The sequence below is a fragment of the Loa loa genome (genome assembly GCF_000183805.2).
Source record: "Loa loa unplaced genomic scaffold supercont3.48, whole genome shotgun sequence".
In the NCBI taxonomy this organism is placed as follows: Eukaryota; Metazoa; Nematoda; class Chromadorea; order Rhabditida; family Onchocercidae; genus Loa; species Loa loa.
The window spans coordinates 116,561-137,999 of NW_018108228.1; the positions used below are offsets into that span (position 1 = coordinate 116,561).

General features: G+C 35.7%; 5 protein-coding genes across 6 annotated transcripts in view; 3 read left to right on the top strand and 2 right to left on the bottom strand.

Moving 5' to 3' along the window:
- LOAG_17190 (Dennd4c protein) overlaps positions 1-6,941 on the bottom strand; it is a 10,559-nt gene extending 3,618 nt beyond the window's left edge. Inside the window, exons 1-22 of the mRNA XM_020449853.1 lie at positions 6,762-6,941; positions 6,547-6,682; positions 6,358-6,459; positions 6,128-6,267; positions 5,607-5,834; positions 5,275-5,430; positions 5,047-5,190; positions 4,570-4,727; positions 4,212-4,412; positions 3,903-4,017; positions 3,591-3,766; positions 3,296-3,424; positions 3,049-3,185; positions 2,578-2,793; positions 2,286-2,485; positions 1,923-2,048; positions 1,649-1,843; positions 1,495-1,578; positions 1,251-1,322; positions 952-1,122; positions 633-744; positions 18-265 (exon numbers count right to left, since the gene is read on the bottom strand). Of these exons, the coding sequence (XP_020306562.1) occupies positions 18-265; positions 633-744; positions 952-1,122; positions 1,251-1,322; positions 1,495-1,578; positions 1,649-1,843; positions 1,923-2,048; positions 2,286-2,485; positions 2,578-2,793; positions 3,049-3,185; positions 3,296-3,424; positions 3,591-3,766; positions 3,903-4,017; positions 4,212-4,412; positions 4,570-4,727; positions 5,047-5,190; positions 5,275-5,430; positions 5,607-5,834; positions 6,128-6,267; positions 6,358-6,459; positions 6,547-6,682; positions 6,762-6,923 (3,408 nt within the window). The 5' untranslated portion in view covers positions 6,924-6,941. The remainder of the gene's footprint in view (positions 1-17; positions 266-632; positions 745-951; positions 1,123-1,250; positions 1,323-1,494; positions 1,579-1,648; positions 1,844-1,922; positions 2,049-2,285; positions 2,486-2,577; positions 2,794-3,048; positions 3,186-3,295; positions 3,425-3,590; positions 3,767-3,902; positions 4,018-4,211; positions 4,413-4,569; positions 4,728-5,046; positions 5,191-5,274; positions 5,431-5,606; positions 5,835-6,127; positions 6,268-6,357; positions 6,460-6,546; positions 6,683-6,761) is intronic.
- A 427-nt stretch (positions 6,942-7,368) lies between these two features.
- Positions 7,369-9,023, top strand: LOAG_05202 (hypothetical protein). The gene is made up of 4 exons (XM_020446785.1): positions 7,369-7,496; positions 7,646-7,742; positions 7,889-8,124; positions 8,528-9,023. The coding sequence occupies exons 1-3, from the start codon at positions 7,387-7,389 to the stop codon at positions 8,093-8,095; spliced, it is 414 nt and encodes a 137-aa protein (XP_020302914.1). The 5' UTR covers positions 7,369-7,386; the 3' UTR covers positions 8,096-8,124; positions 8,528-9,023.
- Positions 9,024-9,563: 540 nt separating this feature from the next.
- On the bottom strand, positions 9,564-10,308 carry LOAG_05203 (hypothetical protein; the record flags this gene model as incomplete). Its single annotated transcript, XM_003140743.1, has 2 exons — positions 9,564-9,768; positions 10,214-10,308. 2 exons carry the CDS (start codon positions 10,306-10,308, stop codon positions 9,564-9,566), a joined length of 300 nt encoding a protein of 99 aa, XP_003140791.1.
- Positions 10,294-14,325, top strand: LOAG_05205. 2 transcript variants are annotated; one of them, XM_020446787.1, is made up of 9 exons: positions 10,294-10,435; positions 10,597-10,736; positions 11,381-11,506; positions 11,952-12,113; positions 12,365-12,483; positions 12,816-12,975; positions 13,068-13,133; positions 13,243-13,404; positions 14,150-14,325. In XM_020446787.1, exons 2-8 carry the CDS (start codon positions 10,647-10,649, stop codon positions 13,381-13,383), a joined length of 864 nt encoding a protein of 287 aa, XP_020306563.1. In that variant the 5' UTR covers positions 10,294-10,435; positions 10,597-10,646; the 3' UTR covers positions 13,384-13,404; positions 14,150-14,325. The 2 variants fall into 2 exon arrangements, with proteins under 2 accessions (XP_020306563.1, XP_020302915.1); XM_020446786.1 differs by lacking the exon at positions 14,150-14,325 and adding an exon at positions 13,586-13,895.
- A 4,763-nt stretch (positions 14,326-19,088) lies between these two features.
- Positions 19,089-20,961, top strand: LOAG_05207 (Ras-like protein Rap-1b). The gene is made up of 5 exons (XM_003140745.2): positions 19,089-19,171; positions 19,259-19,384; positions 19,504-19,644; positions 19,965-20,105; positions 20,463-20,961. Exons 1-5 carry the CDS (start codon positions 19,115-19,117, stop codon positions 20,556-20,558), a joined length of 561 nt encoding a protein of 186 aa, XP_003140793.1. The 5' UTR covers positions 19,089-19,114; the 3' UTR covers positions 20,559-20,961.
- Positions 20,962-21,439: the final 478 nt, after the last annotated feature.

Here is a 21,439-nt window from a genome sequence, read left to right on the forward strand (position 1 = left end):
AGAAATGGAATCCGAACCTGATCCGATTGTTCATTAATTTCACGCAGTGAGCTATGAGTACTTTCGCCCCCATCCTTTGCATAGGAACGATTTAAACTGCGGACTTCATTTACCAAAGTGTTGACTCCTTCACGCAGACGTGATGACAAACTTCCAGCTTGTAATACATCATCGTAACCTTTTTTCATTTGATTGACCAAAGATGCCAAACTCGGTGATAATGTGAGCGATGAATCATTTTTGTCAAAAGGCGAGTCAAAATTGCCTTAATTTCAATATATTTGCATAGCTCCAGTTTGATAAATTAGTAAGCTTAATTGAAAATCCAACCAACCGCCCAAAGAGTTTGAACGACACCCAATAGACTCCAAAGCATCGGAAAAATTACAATGTGTAAATGTATAATTATTCCACGAGTGTGTAAATGCATAATTATTTCCCGAATCCTTTTTTGAGTAACTACATGTTAATCGGACAAACAAATGTTTTAAAAAATGGGTGGAATAAAATGACCTTATTTCATTCGCCATACTATCAATACACATTTAAAATTTAAGCGGTGATCTCAATCAGCAGAATGAATGTGCCAGCCTAATTAAGAAATGACCCTAATAAATTCACTTAACAAATACTTGCAGTATTGCTGCGCATAAGTTTGCTGACAATTGGACTGCTTGTTAAGCCTCGAAGCCATGAATTCGATTTTTCATTCAGTCTCGAATCCACCGATCCATCATGCAGCAGCTAGAAAAAAGTACTTATAAGAAGTGACGACTAAAAAAAACCCATTCGAACTTGCAACAAAACAAATCATTTCCGCCTTTCTTCGCTTTTTTAAGACATAGTATCGTAATAATGGATTTATTTATTAAAATATTCGAGTAATGCTATTTCCACTAACTCATTTATTAATAGCTCACATACATAACCTGAGAACAGTTTTACAAATACCTCATTAGCAAATGGCGAGGTACTGTGCTCTTTTATGAATCGCAATCGACTTGGACTCATCGTTTCACCGATTTGTTTTGGTGTTGCTGTCGATAAATTCTGCGGCATATTCACAGCCCCCAATGGGTCGATTAATGAGTCACTTGAATTATTCCCTTCTGAGAATGCAACCTTAAAATGAGCTATATAATGATGAGGGACTACAATCAATAGCTAGTTTCACTAGAAAAAAAAGAAAAATAAGGAGTAAATATGGTTGAAATGATGTTCAAGATATCACTTGAAACTTAAAAACCAACTGCGGTATTCTCCAACTGCGATGACTGGTCGAGAATCGATTCACCTTCATCCACAGCAGCTGATGTTGGCATCTAAATTAACAAGAATATAATGTCACCATTTTAGAGGAAAACATTTTCACTCTTTTCAAACACAAAATTAGTTTTAGCTTTGTATGAATCAAATAAACCACATATGAAAAATATGTCTGAAAAAAACAAAAAATTTTCTTGGAGAATTACGAAAATGAAGATACCGAACTACCTCATTAGAGGACGGTTCAAATTCTTTCGCTACACTACCAGATGATGCATTCTCACTATGTGGCCAACTGTCAGCAGTAGATATCTGTAAAACAAATTTTAAGGTCATAATTCATAAAATACAGATGAAGCTGAACGAAGTTGGTAACGCTAACCGAACCAAACTGCAAGGAACGACGACTTGAAGCCAGCGACAAATTCATTTTAAATAATGAGACAGCTCGCACTACGATTGATAAACGATTCCATGCTCTTACAGCTTCAACTCGATCACCCACTGGCCAACCGCCTTTCAGAACTGCTTGATGATAGATGCCATACGTCACTGCATTCTGTTCCATACCACTTCTCTAAAATTCCAACAAAAGAAATTGATACATTATCCGAAATATCAGACATCGACTTAGGGGGAGAATTTTACGAACTTACCTGCATTGCTTGAAAGACTTTAACAGCAAGAATGGGATGCCCAAAATCGCCACATAACTGTATTACAATGCGGTAGCAGACCTGATCGAGCGGTAGAACGCCTGAATATTCCATTCTATCCAGAACCTAAATGAACTTGAAAAGTCTAGTAATTTGTCATTTCAAAAGTAATCAAGAACTGAATAAAGCAGAGAGATGAACAATGTTAACTCTCACAAATACTGAAGATCTTCCGAAGATGAAATGAGCTGTTAACACAAATGCAACCTTGACGATCAAAAAGCATAAACTCGGAACAGGGAATTATAAAATCTGGAAGAATTGACAAATCTTATAAAAAGAAGGTAATGTAAAATTCCTTACATGAAGTGCTAGTCGCAAAATCTTTACTTTTGACTTTGCAAGATGAACAAGTGAAGGTAGCAGCATGAACCAGATCGAGTATGCATAAAAAAGCAAAGTCTTTGGCCACGTGATTGGTGAATGTCGGGCATTTAATACTGCTGTTTCAACGGCACTTCGAGCCTCTTGTTTTGTACGAATCAGAGCACTCTCCAAACAATCTGAAAATTTAAATGAAATGGATATTTCTGCAAGGTACAATATACGGTAGAAAATTACATATGAAAGAAACTGTACCCTATTCACTACTTACCAATACTAGCAGCTGAGCCTTTCATTTCGATACTCATTTTGCGTAAATTTTCAAGCTGGAACAACGCTGGTTCAAGTTGCCTTGGGAAATATTCATATTTGTAGGTCAATTCTTGGCCATCCGAGTTGAAAGTAGATTCTGGAGGAGGAACGAATTCCGTCTGACAACTCGCTGACATCTCATATTCCAAAAGTGAATCATTCGATGAACGATTATCTTAAAAAGTGTGAGAAATATGATACACTTACCAATGTTATCATATGACAAGGAAAACTGCTCACACATCAATTATCAACTATTTCTTGATGGTCTTAGCTTATCACCAGAAGTCAAAGTCAAACTGATCTTTAACAGAAAAAAATTTAATAAATTAGATCAAATTTAAGTAAAAAAAATTTTAAAAATTAGAAAGAAAAACAAATTATCAAAAATGATTTGCATTCACATATACCAACGAGTTAAAGTAAGTACCACTTTGGGAAATTTTTGCAATACATTCATCAAAGAAAGCGTTATAAGTATTTTTGTCAGAAACAAATGACCGCTCCTCGATAAAACGATTAAACGATTGTGTTTCGCTGAAGCGTTTAAAAAATTCCAACGATGATCTGAAAAAGACTTTTGAAAACACTTTTAATTAGAATAATTGAATATGAACATAATCATACAAATTTATGCATTACAGCATAACTTAAGCACAGATGAATAAGTTAATTACTTATCACGAGAGCGAAGAAAGGCATCGAGGTCAAATAGTGAGCCCGTATCAGTGGCGCCCACACAAAGCGGAGCACAACGAATAGGTCTAAGGTAAGCAGTATATCCTTGCATCAAAGAAGCCATGAATCTGAAGGTAAAATTATGAAAATCCGTTAGTTATGTCCTTAATATTAATCTGTAATCCTCTGAATTTTAACAGTAGGTCATAAATACTTCGAACGTAATAGATCACGAAAGATCCATAACAGCAAAGAGTCTTACAACACCAATTGCAAGGAAACGATGATCTTTACCGAAGAAACGCATCCTGAACGCTGATTTCAAGCATCTTTTTCTTACGTTGTATATCATAATCAATATCCAGGGGCATGAAATCCATATTTTTTCGTAAAGCAATTACATTGAATTCTTCTTGATAAAGTCGTCTATGAAGCTGCTCAAGGCTGTTTTTAAGTTGTCGTGAAGCTTTCTAAAAAAAAGGAAAAAAAGGAAAAAAACGGTCGAACGGCATAACTTATTAACAAAACTAACAAAACCTTTCTTAAACTCCTTTTTATCCAGAAAAAGAATCAAAGCAATAAAAACTGACTATGTACGGTATTAACCTTCGGAAGCATACTAAGTTTCAACGTTTGTCGGATGGAAGAGAAACTAATTGTTGAAGTATCAAGATCGAAGCAAGTTACATCAGACGGTGGATCTTCGTAGAGATCGAAATACCTGCAAAAGTTATTATGAATTTCTGCCAGAGAAGTGCAAACCCTAAATTTCCATTAAGCCGTAAAAACCATTACCTTATTTAGTATTGAAAAAAAAGCAGTGTTTCAAATCTGAATTTCGAAACCTCACATATAAAAATCGAAAGTTTACTTCAAGACTTGGTGAATGCCCAAATAATCATTAAATCCATCTACCTGGAATCAACACCAGCAATAAATGGAAGTGGAGCATGAAGCACACCAGCAAGCGAAAGCGGACATTGAGGAATGTAGGGACATTGCCAGTGAAATGGGAACATCAATGCACAGACACTTTCCGCAACAGCGGTCAGTAGCCAAGGACGCAACGAATGAACTAATATTTTTTGTTCCAGTAACGCAAGCAGCATCAAATACCTAAACTCATGTTGAGTTTTAAAATTTCATGACTTTTTTAAACCGATAAATTCGTCTTTATGCATGGGAAGTGTTTGTAATGTTCAGTTTTATGAAAAATAAAAAAAAATTTTTCTAAATAAAAAACTGTTGGGGGTTTCCGATAGTAAATTCATACATCAAATTTTGTGGTCCTAAGCATTTCAGAGTATCGAAAAAAGCAGCTCCAGACAGAGGTAACTGCGAATCGTCATGGTTTTCGAATGAAATGGTTTCGTTACCCAATTGAACTAGTACGCGTGGACACCGTGGTGACGGAAATGATACTTCGTAAAGCTAAAACAACATATTTTGGACCAGGAAAAAAAAACTTCTTGATTTGGTCTACAAAATATCTTGCCAATGGAGCAAATATTATTAGTGAAAATGTAGTCTGAGATATTAGTTTACTTTACTGGCAACATTGGATTCACAAAAGAAGTTACAACCAAACAAGGAATATGTTTGAAAAAATACGAAATCCTTTTCTAAGAAGTCTATAAAAAAAACGCACATTATCGTTATGAAATAAACTTATTCAGTTCATTTGACTCTTGGAAAAACAAAAGTACTTCATATAAAAGAAAACACGCAGCAGCGGAAGAGCGAAACTCACAAGATGGGAAATATAACGTTCCACGGGCACAGTATGTGCACCTGACAGAGACATACGATGAAGGTAAAATAAGAATCGTTTGAACGCGTTGAAAAACGGATATTTTGAAATGATACAAATTGACATGTTGCTGTGGAACGTTATCTGAAGCAAGTTTCAGTACTTTTCATATAGATCAAAAAGCAATTGACAAGAAACCTCGGAGTTTCTACTAAATCTCTGAAAAACCTGCTCAGCTGGATCATTGATGTTAGAGGCATCCTCTACCGTCCCGCGCGTAACTGTTTCATTCATCAGTTCCAATTTTTCCATCTGTTCCATGTTGAGTGGCTTTGTGTAAGGTTCATAGAAAGTAACCGACGACCCATAAAGCTTACTTCCATCCTAAATACTCACTGAGTATTAACTTGAGGTTCACTGTCACTAACAGATTTAAAACACGGCCAAGATTATAAAGAACTCATTTACTAATGTCAAAATTCATTTCATCAAAAATCAACCAAACGGAAATCTCAATTAGTCGAAATGAAAAAATTTCTAAATAAAGAGGGAAATAGTACCTGATCAGTGAGGACGAAAGTAGAGAATGATTTGTCTGGTGGTTGACACCTTGCTGGCCAACATTCGATTAGAGCACCCACTGGAAGGCAAAACATTGGTATATTCTGAGCCAATGTAAACTTGTTATCTGAAGGAAAATGATCCAGAACTGCTGGTTTGTAAGCTATTCGTTTCGATGTCCCCTGTGATTTTTTATAGCACAGAAATACATCAGAACCAACCATGCCCTAAAACTGACGAGCATTTAGTGATATCCTATTTATCACTAGGTATGAACTTTCCGGTGTTCTGAATCGTATCTCACAGTATGCGGAAATATGCAAAAAATATAAAATGATTGAGACATTAAAGCACTTTATTATGACAAAGTGGTAATCTCATCAAATAAAAAGTTCTTGAGCAAATTTAAGTTAGAAAAAGATACACCTGCAAAAAAACTTTTTGAAAAAGCGACAACAGAAATCTTCAAACATTACGCAATTATTATTCCACTTAATGCAATGTAGCGTGACATTCTAACCTTGTTCAAGTTTTTTGGAATTTTATAGTAAGTATGTGGGGCTGCCTCTCCTTTATTTGCTAAAATGACACAGATATGAGTAACAACAAGTTGGCTTGGTGCACTATTGGCTTGTGCACGTCGATATGTCAGGAAAACACCTTAAACGAAAATCAAAAGTATATTACTGCAAATCAGTTAAATACAAGGATTAAAAAGAAGGATGGATTCAAAAAGTAGTGAATCAATACCTGGTGAGGCATTGTTAACATTGGCAGAACGGCCGAAAGGAGTCGTAAGTACGGTGTTCGAGTCAAGCATTGGCTTTTCTCCACGACCCTCATCCAGCACACCTGAGCATATCGGTCAAAATGAAGTCAAAATAAGTCATGGGCTAAAGTTATAGCAAACATTATTAGTGAACATATTGCAAAACTAACCGATGTCGACCAAAGGTGGCTTATGATACCCTCGGCGGAAACATAAAAAAACTGACGGTGTCCGTAATGAACCGTGGTTCAGATCAGCCGCGTATCCCATCGGTGTACTTGTGATACGCTCAAATCCATCTGGAACCTGGAAGAGATATAGCATGAACAGGGTGACAACAATGTATTTCAATTTCAAATTTAAATTAAAATGGATACAACAATACCGTCTCGCCTAGACTAGGGAAGATCACGCAGATATCAGTAATTGGGGCTAAGGGAGCTGAGTTCCGACAGCCACATTCCTGAGCTGTAGGTACTAGATCTTCAGCACCATCTTCCAAGCCAACGATAACGAAATATTCAAAAAGTCTTCTGCACTCCCCCATTCAAATTAATCTGAAATTAAACTATATTACCGAAAATTCATTTAGGGAGAAATACAACGTATTTCTGTTTAACAAAGTTAGATAAAACAATAGCATTGACCAAAACATGTCTTCCTGAAAGCAACAGTGTAAATCTTTTTTCTAGAACTGGCTTTATTGATACATATCTTCAAAATTTTAATTATTGGATTTAAAACAGCGACGTATAAAAACCCCATGAGCAACGCAAGACATCTCCAAATTAATTAGAGCGGCCATCAACGTCGCACCTCCAAGTAAAATCAGGTCGCCTTAGTGGGATTGGATTTTTCATTGATGATTTTCTTCCTTGCTTCGTCGTGATAGCGACATTGGATCGTTTCTTGGTTTTTTCGGTCTGTTGATCAATTGGACGAGGTAATTCGTTTTGGAATTACGAAGTATACTTTGGTGAATTACAGAGATTTTACAGTTGCTGTTTGAAATGCTTGGGGTTCTGAAAAGACGAGTCAACATCGTTCACGTACGTCGCGCGCGCCATATTCTATATGGGCACCAAAACATTTTGAAGCCAACTGATAGTCAGAATGAAGAGTAAGTTAATTTTTTGACAGGAGAAAAATTCTTTATGAATATTTAATGGAAAAAATATTTGTGGACTTGCATCTATTCTTGGAATATAAGGTCTTCTGCAAATCATGTTTGTGGGAATTATATGGAGGAAAAATTATGACTTATTCCAGGGTTCAAAAGAAAATTGTTGAACTGGAAAAAATCACACATCGAAGTGTTGTTAACGGTAGAAAGGTATTATGGAGTAATGCATCGGACTATTTGAAGGTATCAGAGTAATGCTTCTAGTTGTAGGAGTGTATCTAGCTTATGAAATAGTACGTTTTTAAAAATCGTCTTCCAAAGTTCTGAAAACTCTCGAACATATTAAAGTTTGGAAAAGTTTCGAGAATCAATCTTTCCACCTATTTCAGGCTAACAAAGCTCATGAACAGCTACGTAAAGTCCTAACTGCCTGTGCCGCAATAATGGCGATAAATGTGTTCTTATTTATCCAAGCTGGAAAGGACCTGAAGCGACGAAGGAAAAAAAACATGAGTGAGCGTGAAATGCAACGTAAAGAGTTAAATTTATCAGGCGAAGAGAGGCATAAAATTGGCAAACCGTTTGTGGTCAGTTGAGGATATCGGTTATCGGTTACTCACCACCGGTATCATTTCATAGCTTATTGGAGATTCATGGGTTTTCTAATCTTTGTTCAAGTGGTTTCCGAATAATTCCCATGAACCATAGCCTTTCAATTATTGAGAAACTGTCGAGAAAGGTGTTTGATTTGTACAGTGAGCAGGCCACCAATATAAAGCTTATTTGTAGTAGATATATAATAACAGCTCAGCCACAAATTTGGGTATAATTCAGACATTTGAATTATATGGTAATAATAACGATTAGATGATTAACGGAAGATGATATTGCTATAAGTAAAAAAGTGTGTGCGGCCTCTCGGTTTTAGAGCTTACAGGGGAGTTTGTTCATAACAGTCCATGAGCTCAAACCGATTCACCCCTGAGGTCCTTTACAATATACCAACAATGACCTGAGATCCTTTGCAGTGTGCCGGCATTGCAGATGAACTTAATAACCAACATGGGTTGATTTACATTTTACAACACGAATTGAGCAACACTTCTTTACAATATCGACAGTATTCGAACAAAGGCGTATAAGGTTCTTACAAGAATGAATAACGGCGTGTAAAATCTGTACAATATTCAAAAAAGCGATATATTTGAAATATAAAATTTCTCGGTTTTCTGATAGAAACTATTAGTTTTGCTATGTCAAAAAATCAGGGAAAGGTAATATATTTGAAAATTCTTTTTGATAAGCCAATCAGTTTACAATGTTCTTCCAATGCGATTGATTTTAGTACGTGTGCTTTCATTTGTTAATCGATTTTTTTCTTTTGTCCACACATCGATTCGAGTTTTTTTCTTTTATCCATGCATCAACCTATATTCAGACTCGCTTGAAGGATTTTAAGAAGTGAAAAACGCAAAAAAATTGAACAAAAAACGAAAGTTTTAGAACGCTCTGTGAGGTGCCTGAAGTGTATTCATTTTTATTGAATGAAATTTATCACTTAAAGAAACAGTTTTGGCTGAAGAATGGAAGAATTTTAAATTTATAAATGAAAGGTAAAAGATCAACAAAGCCAATTCATGAAATAAAGGAGCACTGCATCAGCGATTTCCGAGACACTGAGTTGTTAAAGTTGGACTAACCGTTCAAATAATTTGTGATGCTCCTTAAGTTTCCGATTGTAAGTGACAAATATTTTAGAAAAAGTTAAAAATTGTCCCAGGCAAGTTATGCTTTGTGATTTGTAATCATGCAACATAATTTTTGTGCCCTACTTTTAAAATTTTCAGTTCATAAATCCAGTTTAATTTGATTGAATTCCTTTTTAAGTGAATAACGAAGTTATCCAGCGCTTGTCCCAGTTCACCTAGCCTTTGCAAGGGATTTCATAAATTCGTTATACATCAGTGAGGTGGGGATCTTAAAAGTGCTGCAAGAAAAAAAAAAAAAAAAAATAATCAGAAGTGACAGCATTCTTGTGACCAGCTTCAGGGGCGACATTCTTAGCTACTCAGTGTTCCGTACATACTTCATTATTCTTTGTATATCTTCATTCACCGCACCGATTTTGCTTTGAACCTGATTTATCCTATTCTCTTTTATTGTTGACCCCTTGCGAAGGAGATTGGTAATGATTTTAAGAGCTGCGACTAGAACACAACTGATGGAACCTTCAAAGAAAAAGCGTAATTCGAAATTTATTTGGCAGTTGCTGCAACCATTTCAAGTTATTTCATTTCAGATCTTTCCTGCTTGACCTTTCGCTTCATCCTAATTGTCAAGAACCTTCGATTTTCACCCAAAAATGACTTCATTAAAGAAGGCACGGAAATACTAGATTATGTGTGTTACATGCTGATTAGGCACTGAATTCAATACTTGAAGAGGGTGTTTTTCACTGACTGGGAGGGGGAAGTGGTAGGGAGAGGAGGAAGAGAGATTATAACTGCAAATACATTAAAATTTCAAAATTTTAATTATGAACACTTAGCTGATGTTTATTAACTTGATGATTCTGATTGAGCGTCCCGATCTCATTTTATTAATTAATTGTTTTATGACCGAACTGAGTAATAAGGATATCAGTGGTACTTGTGGTGTGTAAATGCACCACGGGTAGCGCGAGGTGAACTTTCTTTGTGATCATTTCTGCTCACATCCCTTCAGGTCCTTCATTGTTATACCTCGGTGGTGCTGACTGCCGACCCACGTCATTTGGCTTTGCAGTACTTGAATTCTCAGTGGTAATCATGAGCTAACCACTAGAAATGTTATTACAGATTTTCGCTCAATTCGTTGAAATGTTCGCAACCAAATATTGCTGTTGTAGAAGAAAAGATTTGCGAAATTTGGGTCTTGCAAAGACTTATTGCAACTTGGTGAGTGCTGTGGAGTATGGATTTTATCTAATTGGTGGGGATGATGTGGGGGCCAAGTGGAGGGATGTGTCTGTTTGGGTACTGTTGTTTTCAAGGAACAGTTGAAAATCTTATAAAACCGAAAATAGTTCTTGCTTTAAAAGATTTAGAAGTTGTTGCAGAAGTAGTTCCCCTTGCTGCAGTTTCGTTTTTGTTCAGAAGACAAAAGAAAATGGCTGAAGAAAACGTGGTCAGTGCTAACGATAACATACGAATTGTTTCCAGTTTTCTTTTGCATTCTCCTCCTGGAGAGTTTAATGAGGTTTGATTTAAGTTTCTTTAAATTTTTATCATACCAGATGTCGAAAATGTCGTACTGAGAAACCGAGTGCTTCACCAGTCTCACTACGTATATAATTTCGAACATTATTACTGCTGCTGGCAGTCCTGCATCTTAAATGACAAAAGACGATGTGATAAATGAGAATTTACAATTTATGGCAAGTATAAGACTTAAATTTTTGATGTGCTCAATTGGTGGGAAGTTAGATATTTTTTTTTCTTTTTTTTTTAATACAGTTGTTCGTCATGATGTTTTGATGGTTCATTACAATGCATCCTGCGCCTGTGTCATTTCTATAACCTACATATGGCCTGCATATGCCTCTTTAAAGAGACGTGTCAGTTATCAAATTAATTCCTTTAATTCTAGCAATTAGGATATCATTAGTTCATTTTAATAGGCGTTAACTACCTAACATGTAGCAGTGTTACTGCATTCTGGAATACATTCCTTTGTGCTTCAGCATTTGTTGGACATATTCTTGTGATGTCATTATTAAGTTTGACTGCTGACAGCAAAATTCGTTTGTTCAAGGTTTTCAGAAGGATTTGAGCTAAAAGAAAGTTTTTAAAGCTGTATCTTTGGACTTACCAAGTATGGAAATATTATGGTATGTTTCATAGGTTTTTAACGATGTGCGTATGTTGCTGAACAACGATAACCTACTGAAAAATGGCTGTGCGGCTGTATTCGCACAATACAATAAGGAGCAATTTATACCTGTAAAATTGGAAAGTGTTGATAAACAGGTACCACTCATTTCAGCTTATGAAATTGGAAATCTGGTTTTCCTTTGCTTTATAGTATTCTGTATAGGGATTTTAACTTTCAGAAATGAGAAATCTAGTTTTTGGAATTCAGTGGAATTTATCTTTTTAGCGGTTTCGATTGCCGTTTTCTGCGAAATGATCCAGCTTGAGATGTTGAATCCTATGGAGCTTGTTCTTTCTTTCAGTATTCTATTTGTCAGTATGAGTGCAAAAAAAAAAAAAAAGAAGAGAAAACCTTATTGTGCAAGAAAGTATACAAAACTATGCAAAAAAGTGACATATTGAAATGCAAAATTTGTGTTTTTCTATACAGGGAAAATCTTTTTTTATTAATTGCAAGAATATTGGGGAATTTAGCTGAAGAGCCATTAGTGTAAAATAGGAACTGATGTGCATCACGATATCTGTGAAGTTTTGGTTACAGACTTTAATTACACCATTCAATGAAATGCCGAATGGCCGATTTTACGATCCTAGATCAAGAAATTCGTTCAAATATGAGCATTTACGGAAAGAAGCTACCGATATCCAAATTGAAAGTGCAAATGACGGAAGTTCTGAAGCTTGGCGGAAAGCAGTGCAGGAGGTTTGTTGTCTGGAATTTACTTAATTGATTGTCGCCCATGATACAACGCATCTTAGTTATTTGATGATATGATAGGAATATCTGGAAATTATATGCTGTAGTAAGGAAGCATGGACCAGTTTTTTGAGTTTAAAAGTCAAAAAATATACGGAAGCTTGAGATAATGTGGACGATGGACTCGAAGTTTTTTTCAGTTTTCTTTTAAACAATGAGCTATTTCTATGTTGTAAGTATTGCAACTAATTATTCAGGAAGCTGACAAATACACTGACAGTCACTACGAAGAAACGGGTATAGCAGCAGTATTTGTGAACAACGACTCATTAACGTTGTGTATCGAAAGTCATCGTTATCAACCCAAGAATTTCTGGTAAAATACTATCATCGATTATTTTGCTGTATAATTAATGGAACTATCGGTCAATTCAAGAATGATATGAATTTCAAATTCATTATCAATATTGACTATTCAGTAATGGTATCATTACTGAGTTATCAAAGCTAGGAGTTATCAACATTGATTTTACATTGCAGTATGCTTTATGTGCTTTCTTGCACATTAAGGTTTTTTTTTTTTTTTTTTTTTTTTGCGCTCATAGTGACAAGTAAAATACTGAATGAAAGAACTAGCACTACAATAGTAGATTCATAAATTAGGTTCTTCAGTTGTGTATTTTAAGTTACCCATTTTAATTGCGACAGGAATGGGCGATGGCGTTCGCAGTGGACAATACCTATTGCGGATGGCAAAAACGGACAATGTGAAATTAAAGGTATCATCAAAGTACATGTACATTATTACGAAGATGGTAATGTTCAACTTGTATCAACAAAGGAAACATCTACCAAAATGACATACACTGTTAGTTTTTATAAATCTGTTTTGAGTTCGTTGTTATGGAAAAAGGGGAAAGAAGAAAGGAGAGATAAGACAATTCCAGAACAAATTTTCAGGCTGACATCGTACAAACTGCAAAAGATGTATTTAGAATAATTTGGGATGAAGAGTCGAAGTATCAGGCAAGTTCTTTTATATTAGCAATAATTATTAATGACAGAACGGCAAGGACATTAACACTGGAAACTTGAAGAAACTCTTTTAAAATGGAGTTTGGAACATCACTTTCAGGATGCGGTCCAAGAAAATTACCAACAAATGTCTGCTACAACATTTAAAGCCCTACGACGTCAATTGCCCGTAACGGGTGTGAAATTTGATTGGAACAATACACATGCATATCGAATCAGCAAGGACTTGAAGCCACAGTGATTGTTTATGTCAATGAGAAAGGTGAAAGTGTTTCTCTGCAGTTCTTGGTATCCATAAACTTGTATTTAAAGACTTCCTTCTAATATAAGTCCATAATAAGCAGGCATGGAAATCGCATTAAAACTGCTTTTAAATTCATGGTTCCTGAGGTTGAACTTTAAGTTAGCGAGTTAACTCATAACTTGGTAGCAAGATTTTTTAGAGATATGCCTGGATGAAAATTGAAATCGTTACATATAGATTGGCAAGACAATTGGTAATACTGGTTTGTCGATATACTGGCCTTTTCAAATTTATTTTAAATGGAAAATAACCATTCTTCTCGATTGCCATTAGATCAAAAAAGAACTTGCTGCGAAACTTACTTGTTGGCTAACAGAAGCTTTATTCCAAAGTCCTTTGTCGTTATTTGTTTTGTTGCTTAAACTTTACACAAAGATGTGACATCAAACATTCAAGTCTTCCAAAAATATTAGGTTTTGTTACCAGGAGATCCTTTATTTCGATTTGTGCTTGGGTATCCTGTTTATCCATTACGATTTTCAAAAAATATTAAGTTTTATCCGGACACTTGTATGCATCACTTTGCTTTTATTATCCGGAGTTATATATCTCAAATAATTTTACCTTATTCATCTCCACACTTTGTTCAATATGGCTTATGGCGTTTTGCTTGAGCTAATGCCGAATATTCTTTATTAATTTTCATGGTAGTGATGTTTATAAAAATACGTATTTTGAGAACTTCACGCAACTATTTTTACAGCACATTTCGAAGTTCGTGGGACGATGCATGAAATTCGTGGAATGAATAGTTGAGGACCAAAGGACGCGATTTTTCTTTTATTAATCGATGGCTAGAACTCCTTCCTTACAAAGGATAAATCAAGAACAATACATTCTCTTATCAGTTTCCCTCAAGAACAATACAAATTAGGATCTTATTTTTCTTGAGTAGAGTCCTTGGATATCAAGCTTGTTCAGCAAGTGCTCTTAGTATGAATTTCCAAGGAACGTAAAGAAATGACGGTCATTCGTATTATTTCCCCATTCTCTTCCGCAATGATTCCAGTGAAACATTGCCCTACCAAGGTTTCAAAATTTTTCACATGGAGTTGCAATGCCCGTAGTATTCTAGTATTCACACGACTTCGTCACAAGTGGAAATACTAGAACTTTGCTATACCTATTCGACTATTCACGAAGATAATACTCGAAACAATTTTTGCATATTTTGCAAGTTGCAACAGTTGGTGCTTAAACAAGATTTGCTTCGTTGCACAGTTATACTATTCAAATGGCTGGTCCTCTACAAAACCTTGGTACACTGGAACCATTTTGGTAGTGAATGCGCTTTTCCACAGGACGTCCTCCGATTAATGTATATGAAGAGGGAGAAAAGAAAAACCTTTTTTTAGCATCCTACAACGTTACAAGCTATCTCTCACTTCACACCACGGATACTGAGGTGTACAGTGAGGCTAGTATTTCAAAGTATTAGCATATGTTAGTCATAAAAGCTAATACTAACCAGAAAAAATATCCAAATTCTTGATTATCACTGAATGACCATCAAGTATTACAGCATCGCGGATGATTGAATATCTTCAAAGGAATATGAAGTCCGAAAAAAATGCTTGAATTAAGTAAAACTAAACATGTAAGAGCAAAGAGTGTAAATGGAAAGAGGGATAAAATAAAATTTGGCGAAAGTGTCGTACTTGAAATCCTTTCAAATCTTGGCGAACGGTACAAAATAAAATTATCTCACCGTTTTTAATCAGTACAATTCGGTAATACGTACCTTCTCGAAAAAATTGTATAAATGACAACATTCTCAAGAAAATAGCATTTATAGTTAGTGAAAGACGTTCCTGGAGGTTAACGTCTAGTCTGCACCATCTGGACTTGCTTATTTGCATTAACTTCCCTCGCGTGTAAAAGGAAACCCTCCACAACTCCTACAATCTCGACAGTGCGAAGTATAGAGAAGATCCACACATGATTGCATACTGTAGAAAATATTGAGACAAACTTCCATCACACTATAACATCATTCCGAATATGAAGATTCGCCCTGCCGCATCGGTGAAAGTGATATGTCACGATCATCGGGATATCGTCATGTGCTGATATTGCTAGTGTTGAAACCAGACTTTTCGATTCTCTATCCATTTTCAAATATACAAATTCTATACAGCTGAAAAGTAAAGTTTAACTGCGCAGTTTGTTCATATAACCAATTTGCCCACTTTTTTCACGATTTTTCGAAAAGCATTGAAGTTCTAAGATTAACTTGGGAAGCCCACAGGTGCTATATAGTACGTTTGAACATCCCAATAGGGTGTGTATTGCTATCAGCAAAAGTTCATGCTAATTGTTAATATCTAGTTGTGGGAGGTAGGTGCTGTTATGGGATGGACTTAGACTTTGGTGAATACCTGGTAACTTTACTAGGTTATTCAGCGACACATTTCACTTTGGGAAATAAAAGTCCTACCTCATCCTGATTCAGAGCTGAATCTCAGCAATCATTTAGCACAAGTCTGACATATTTGAAAACGTGTCGATGCTTAGCGAAGCTCGCGTGTTACTGACTACTGCTATCTTTTAAATCAGCAAAACCTTTCAGAAAAATGAAATGAAATTTAAACCAACCAACTTTGTGATGTTGACCTGCAAAACTTGAAGATGTGCTGCAACGTGTTGGGTGATTCAAGCTTTCCTCCAGTGTTCTGTAAGAAGGGAAGGCTATCCAGAATTTTATATTTCATCTTCTCATTGAATATTTTTAAAGTTTGAAAGCAACGATGCCATAAATATTCTGCTGATATGAACAAAGATGAAATGTGAGGGAGTGTCGAGAAGGAGAGATTGATTATACAGTGAGCAGGCTATCGATGGTAAAGTTTATTTATGGTGAATATTAAACCAGATACATCCCAATACAAAGCCCGTAGGCACTGGCCGAATGCTGCTTCGGTTCTGTGAATCACACAATACGAAGAAGTCGGGAGAGACAACGTTATACCTAGCTTAAAATGTCGGGACATTATTATGAAAGAGAAGATTGGACAATGTGACACGAACTTGTTGGATTTAATGGATTACAAGCTGATTATTGGAAAATAGATTAGTATTGTTTAACTCGAGAAAAGTGACCACGTACTTTCTGAAAATGTATCCGGAATCGTGAAGCTTCGATTCAGCAAAGATGAGAGTTATGTGGGACTCAAATATTCAGTGGGATAGACGGATCAGAACAAAGTTAAGGCAGGGGTAATATAGACGTCGAATAATTCACTAACCGAGGTTTCAGTGTACCACTGCTTAAAGCTTTGAGTGTAACTGTAGCGTAGCAAAAGAAATATTCTTCGTAGATGTTTGGTAGCTGAAGCACTAGATATTACAGTATAAATGAATATTTTTTGCTGACCGTTTTTATTGTGTGATTATAGCTTTTATGCATTGAGTCAGCCTGAATCATTTGAATTTTTCTTCCTTTTTTAAGCGATACATTTGTTCCATTCGTCTGCTGCTTATCAAGAGCACTCAAGCTTTTTGGCATCCAGCTCATTTTATCAGTAATTGTCACTTTATTTCTATGGAAACATGTTGACAATTACTCGAAGCTACTGCGTTGTGGTAGCTGAGGTGAGTGTCGAGTATCCATTTCGTCTTCATGTGCATTAATTGTGGCGTCTTTTTCATGTTGATAAGTACATATTGTACAAATGGCAATGATTCAAACACTAAAAAGTGGAACGCGTATATGTGAAGTGACGTTCCTGTTTGTCGCTACATTGTACTCTTGGGTGTCGCAAGTAATGCCATATGTTCTGAATGACAAAAGTGCTTTTAATATTCATTTTCTAAGGTCATAAAAGAACCACGAGAAAAGGCTTCATTCATTTCGAGCTTATAACATTCGTTACGTTGATTGAATCTACGATAGTTTATTTAAATGCGTTCGCCCTCTAGATACCTCACATTTTATTCCTTCCTTTATAATTTTTATGTCATTGGAAATATTATAGTCATATTATAACTCATAACCCCTCCTCTGTATATCTTTCCACCGTCGCTTTATTGCTTTAAAACAAGCACCAGTCTTATATGGTAGTGCTTTATATGATAAATCGAAACATATTAGATTAATACATTTCGTGAAATATTCAGTTGTTGCTCTAAAAGCAAAAATTTTAATAAGGAGGCATTCAAATCCCCCTCCTCGAAAAAAAAGTCCGTCATACAACTTCTCTAACGGTTATTTATATAACGTAGAACCTGTAAAATTTATTCATTTAAGCTAAGGTTGAAACGTCAGCATTTTATTATTCACAGCATGATTGTGACTTCCAAGTAAGCCTAATTAGATGGTGAGTCTGAGTATTGTTGCCGCGCTACCTAGAACATTTGTAAGACCTAATGTACTTAATTATTTATGTTTTCGGTGGAAACATGAAGCATCCTGCTCCATTAAAGTGCACGCAAAGAATTATGGCGACAATAATCCTTCCAAGGTTATCCATGAAAATTAGCACATCATGGAGGGATTATTGATTTAGACATCTTTCCAGTTATTCTATTTCTGGCTTTCTTTTATGCACTGCCATGTTTCGAAATAGGGAGAAATTCGAAACCAAGGTTACTCATATTACCAGCACATACAGTGCTGAATAGTATTCGTTTACAATTTTCATGTCATATTTTACTCAAAAGCCAGACTCAGTATCGCCACACGTAATATTCCCAGCAACATCCTGAATTCCAGAAACTGTCACCGACTTTGCAATGCCTATATTACCAAATAGGTCCAGATTTTGCACTGTGTGGCTGCTCCTGTAATCCACGCTGGACCACTATGAAAAAACTGGGCTCATGCGGAGGTGTGACATAACATTTTTACTTAATAGAAAAGTTGGAATTCCATTTCAAGGTGGTTCTAGGTTGGAGTATCCCAGTCAGTGGTATGGATCTGTAGACATTATGAAGCAGACATGGTAAAGGTCTTAAAAATTGACCTAGTGATAGGATTCAGCTGTGTTTTTCGTCACATATTCTATTAATACACCAAATTTGATTTATTTGAATGGGTGATATGTCCAGAACTGTAATCCTATGGCGACAAAGTAGCATTGGATATCTGGAGAGCACTAGTTTGATGGTAAATGTCACGATATTAGAGGATTGCAATACCCTGATTTGGAGATGTTTAGCTTTTGAAAGTGATGTCTATCTAAATACGACATTATGACGGGACTCTCCCTTGGACCAAAGATGCTAAACACGAACTTTCAAAGTATATTGCATTAGTTGCTGGATTTTTTCGTTCTTTTAGTTCTGAGACTGAGCATAAAATTGAAGCAACGACTTTTTAAATTTTATATTAAAAAGAAAATGTGAAATGTGGTAAGAAATTATCTTAGCAATGAATCATCTTTCAACGTAGGTCTGTATTGGCTTTATACTGAATTCCTTTCTGCGGTCTTATTATGTGGGTTGCAAGGTTTAATATCATTCCATACCAATAATTTTGTTTTTTGAGCAGAGTTGGATACCCGCATTTCCCTTAGTGCTTCTTCCTCGAAAAGATTTTTTTTTATTCGAAAATATTTCTTGTTAGAAAAATACAGCATCAAGCTATGGTCGATTTTAGGAATATTTTCAACTTAATATACTGTCCATTTGAACTCATTTTATTTTTGTAGATCGTACAATCTCGCAAGCGATGCGTGAGTATAAAATTGTTGTATTGGGAAGTGGCGGTGTTGGAAAAAGCGCCTTGGTAAGTTGAGCTCTCAAAAAATTTACATAGACTTGGAGGTGTTTTACTCTGGTGAATTGGCTGTTTGAGTTTATTTTATTTATGTAGACCGTGCAATTTGTGCAAGGCATATTTGTGGAAAAATATGACCCCACCATTGAAGACAGTTATCGAAAGCAAGTAGAAGTTGATGGTCAGCAATGCATGCTCGAAATCTTGGATACTGCTGGAACTGTTAGTTGTTATTTTTTGGTTTTTAAGGGATCGGTCTCGAGTTGGAATTAACAGTTTTGTTTAAAGTTTTCACGTTGTGACAATTTTGAAAATAAAAATATTTCAACAAATTCATTCAGGAACAATTCACAGCTATGCGTGACTTGTATATGAAAAATGGTCAAGGATTTATCCTGGTTTACTCCATTACGGCACAGACCACTTTTAGTGACCTCACAGATCTGAGGGAACAAATCTTGCGTGTCAAGGATACGGAGGAAGTCAGTATTACATATTTTGTTGTGTTTGCATAATGTATGTAGGAATACTATCTTTCAGTCACTGAGATGAGATGGTAGGATGTTTAGCATTACTAGAATCGGTTTTAAGAGGAATGATCTGGTTTAACCTCTCTGTACCAAGGCATTAAATGAGCTGTGCTTGCATTGTCATGAACTTGTCCCATTTTATAATACTTTCGCAATTCACAGCTTAGACTTGAAGCGAGATTTCGTATCTTTGAATTAGACCCAATTGGTTTTATGTTATTGCTAAAACTTTTAAAACCCAGTTTCTTGAACTACTTTCGAATATGTTTCAGGTACCAATGATCCTTGTTGGAAACAAATGTGATCTAGAAGATGAACGTGTTGTGGGTAAAGACCAAGGATCTAATTTAGCACGATCATTCAACAGTGCTTTCCTTGAAACTTCAGCTAAAGCAAAAATTAATGTTAACGAAGTATGGAATAAGTTTTCCAATTTTGAATAAGCTAGTATATGAGATTCTTCATGGCTTTCAGAATCTGCAATAACATGACCACCTCAAATTATTCCCACAAAATCAATTTGAACCACTGATAATGTGGATCAGCCTCATAGGGTGGAGCATATTTCTTAGAAGGAAATTCCAAAAAACTTTATGTCTTGAGTTTAACTCATAAGTTCAGACTTGAAGCTACTGCTGGCTCAATAAACGGGTAATTCTAAAAGAGTTATGCAGTTGTGGAAGGATTTCGAGGTAGTCAAATCAGTAGTCGGTTGTATTGTATAATCATTTAGCTTGATGTTTTAATGTCACTCTAAAATTTATATTAAGGTTTTTTACGACCTTGTTCGTCAAATCAATCGTCGTCATCCGGAAATAAGCAGACGTCAAACGGGTTCATCAACATGTTGTTGCAACCTGATGTGATGTCCATCTACAAAATTGGTGCTATTCATTTCGAAGTATCTTTCTGTCCGGAATAGTCAGGGCTGTTAAATGTGCTCCTGGATATGGCATATTAAATCTGCTTTATTGGTACATGTTTGTCCGTTATAATTTTCTACTACTGGCGTGCCTTCGAAATGGATGAGTGAACCAGTCATATTCATCATATGAAAGTAAAATCTTCTGCATGAAACTTTATTACCCTAAACTTTATTTTCTTCGGTTTTCTTAAATGTTGCACTTCTTACTTGCGACCTTACTAGTCACATCTTTTGTTCAATAACTTCCCGTAAAACGGCATGGGAGTTTGCCAGTAGTAAGAAGTGCGCAATCATTGAAAGAAGTGCTTATGTTTTATTACGCTGCCAGATTTGATTTTTTATCATTTATAGAACTGTTAGTGTGATTATGAATCCGTTCTACTTTTTTTGCCGCTTTAACCACATCAATTTTAGCTGTTTGAAATTTCTAAAATTTCGATATGCTTCAGGAGTAATTTGAACCAAGTGGCAGATTGCTGTCAACTAAATATGTGTGGCAAAAATTCTACTGTTTCTTCTTTGTATTTCTCTTTTCATTACCATTTGTGTTTGTTACGTTTTGTTTATTTATATCTTCCAAACTATTTGTCGTTGAGGTACTTTTGTATTCCCAGAAATTATGTATGTGTAGTTTTATTCACACACCATACAGCATAGGCTGTTTTCCTCCTATTATTAGTAATTATTAGTAAGCAGTCAGTCAGACTGTAAATACAATGCACTGTAACGAGATGCTTTTTCCATGCCGTGATTTCTTTCTTATTTTTCTGCAAGACTTTTCGTTGGCTGTCAGATGGAAAATTCGCCTTAATACTATGAAGC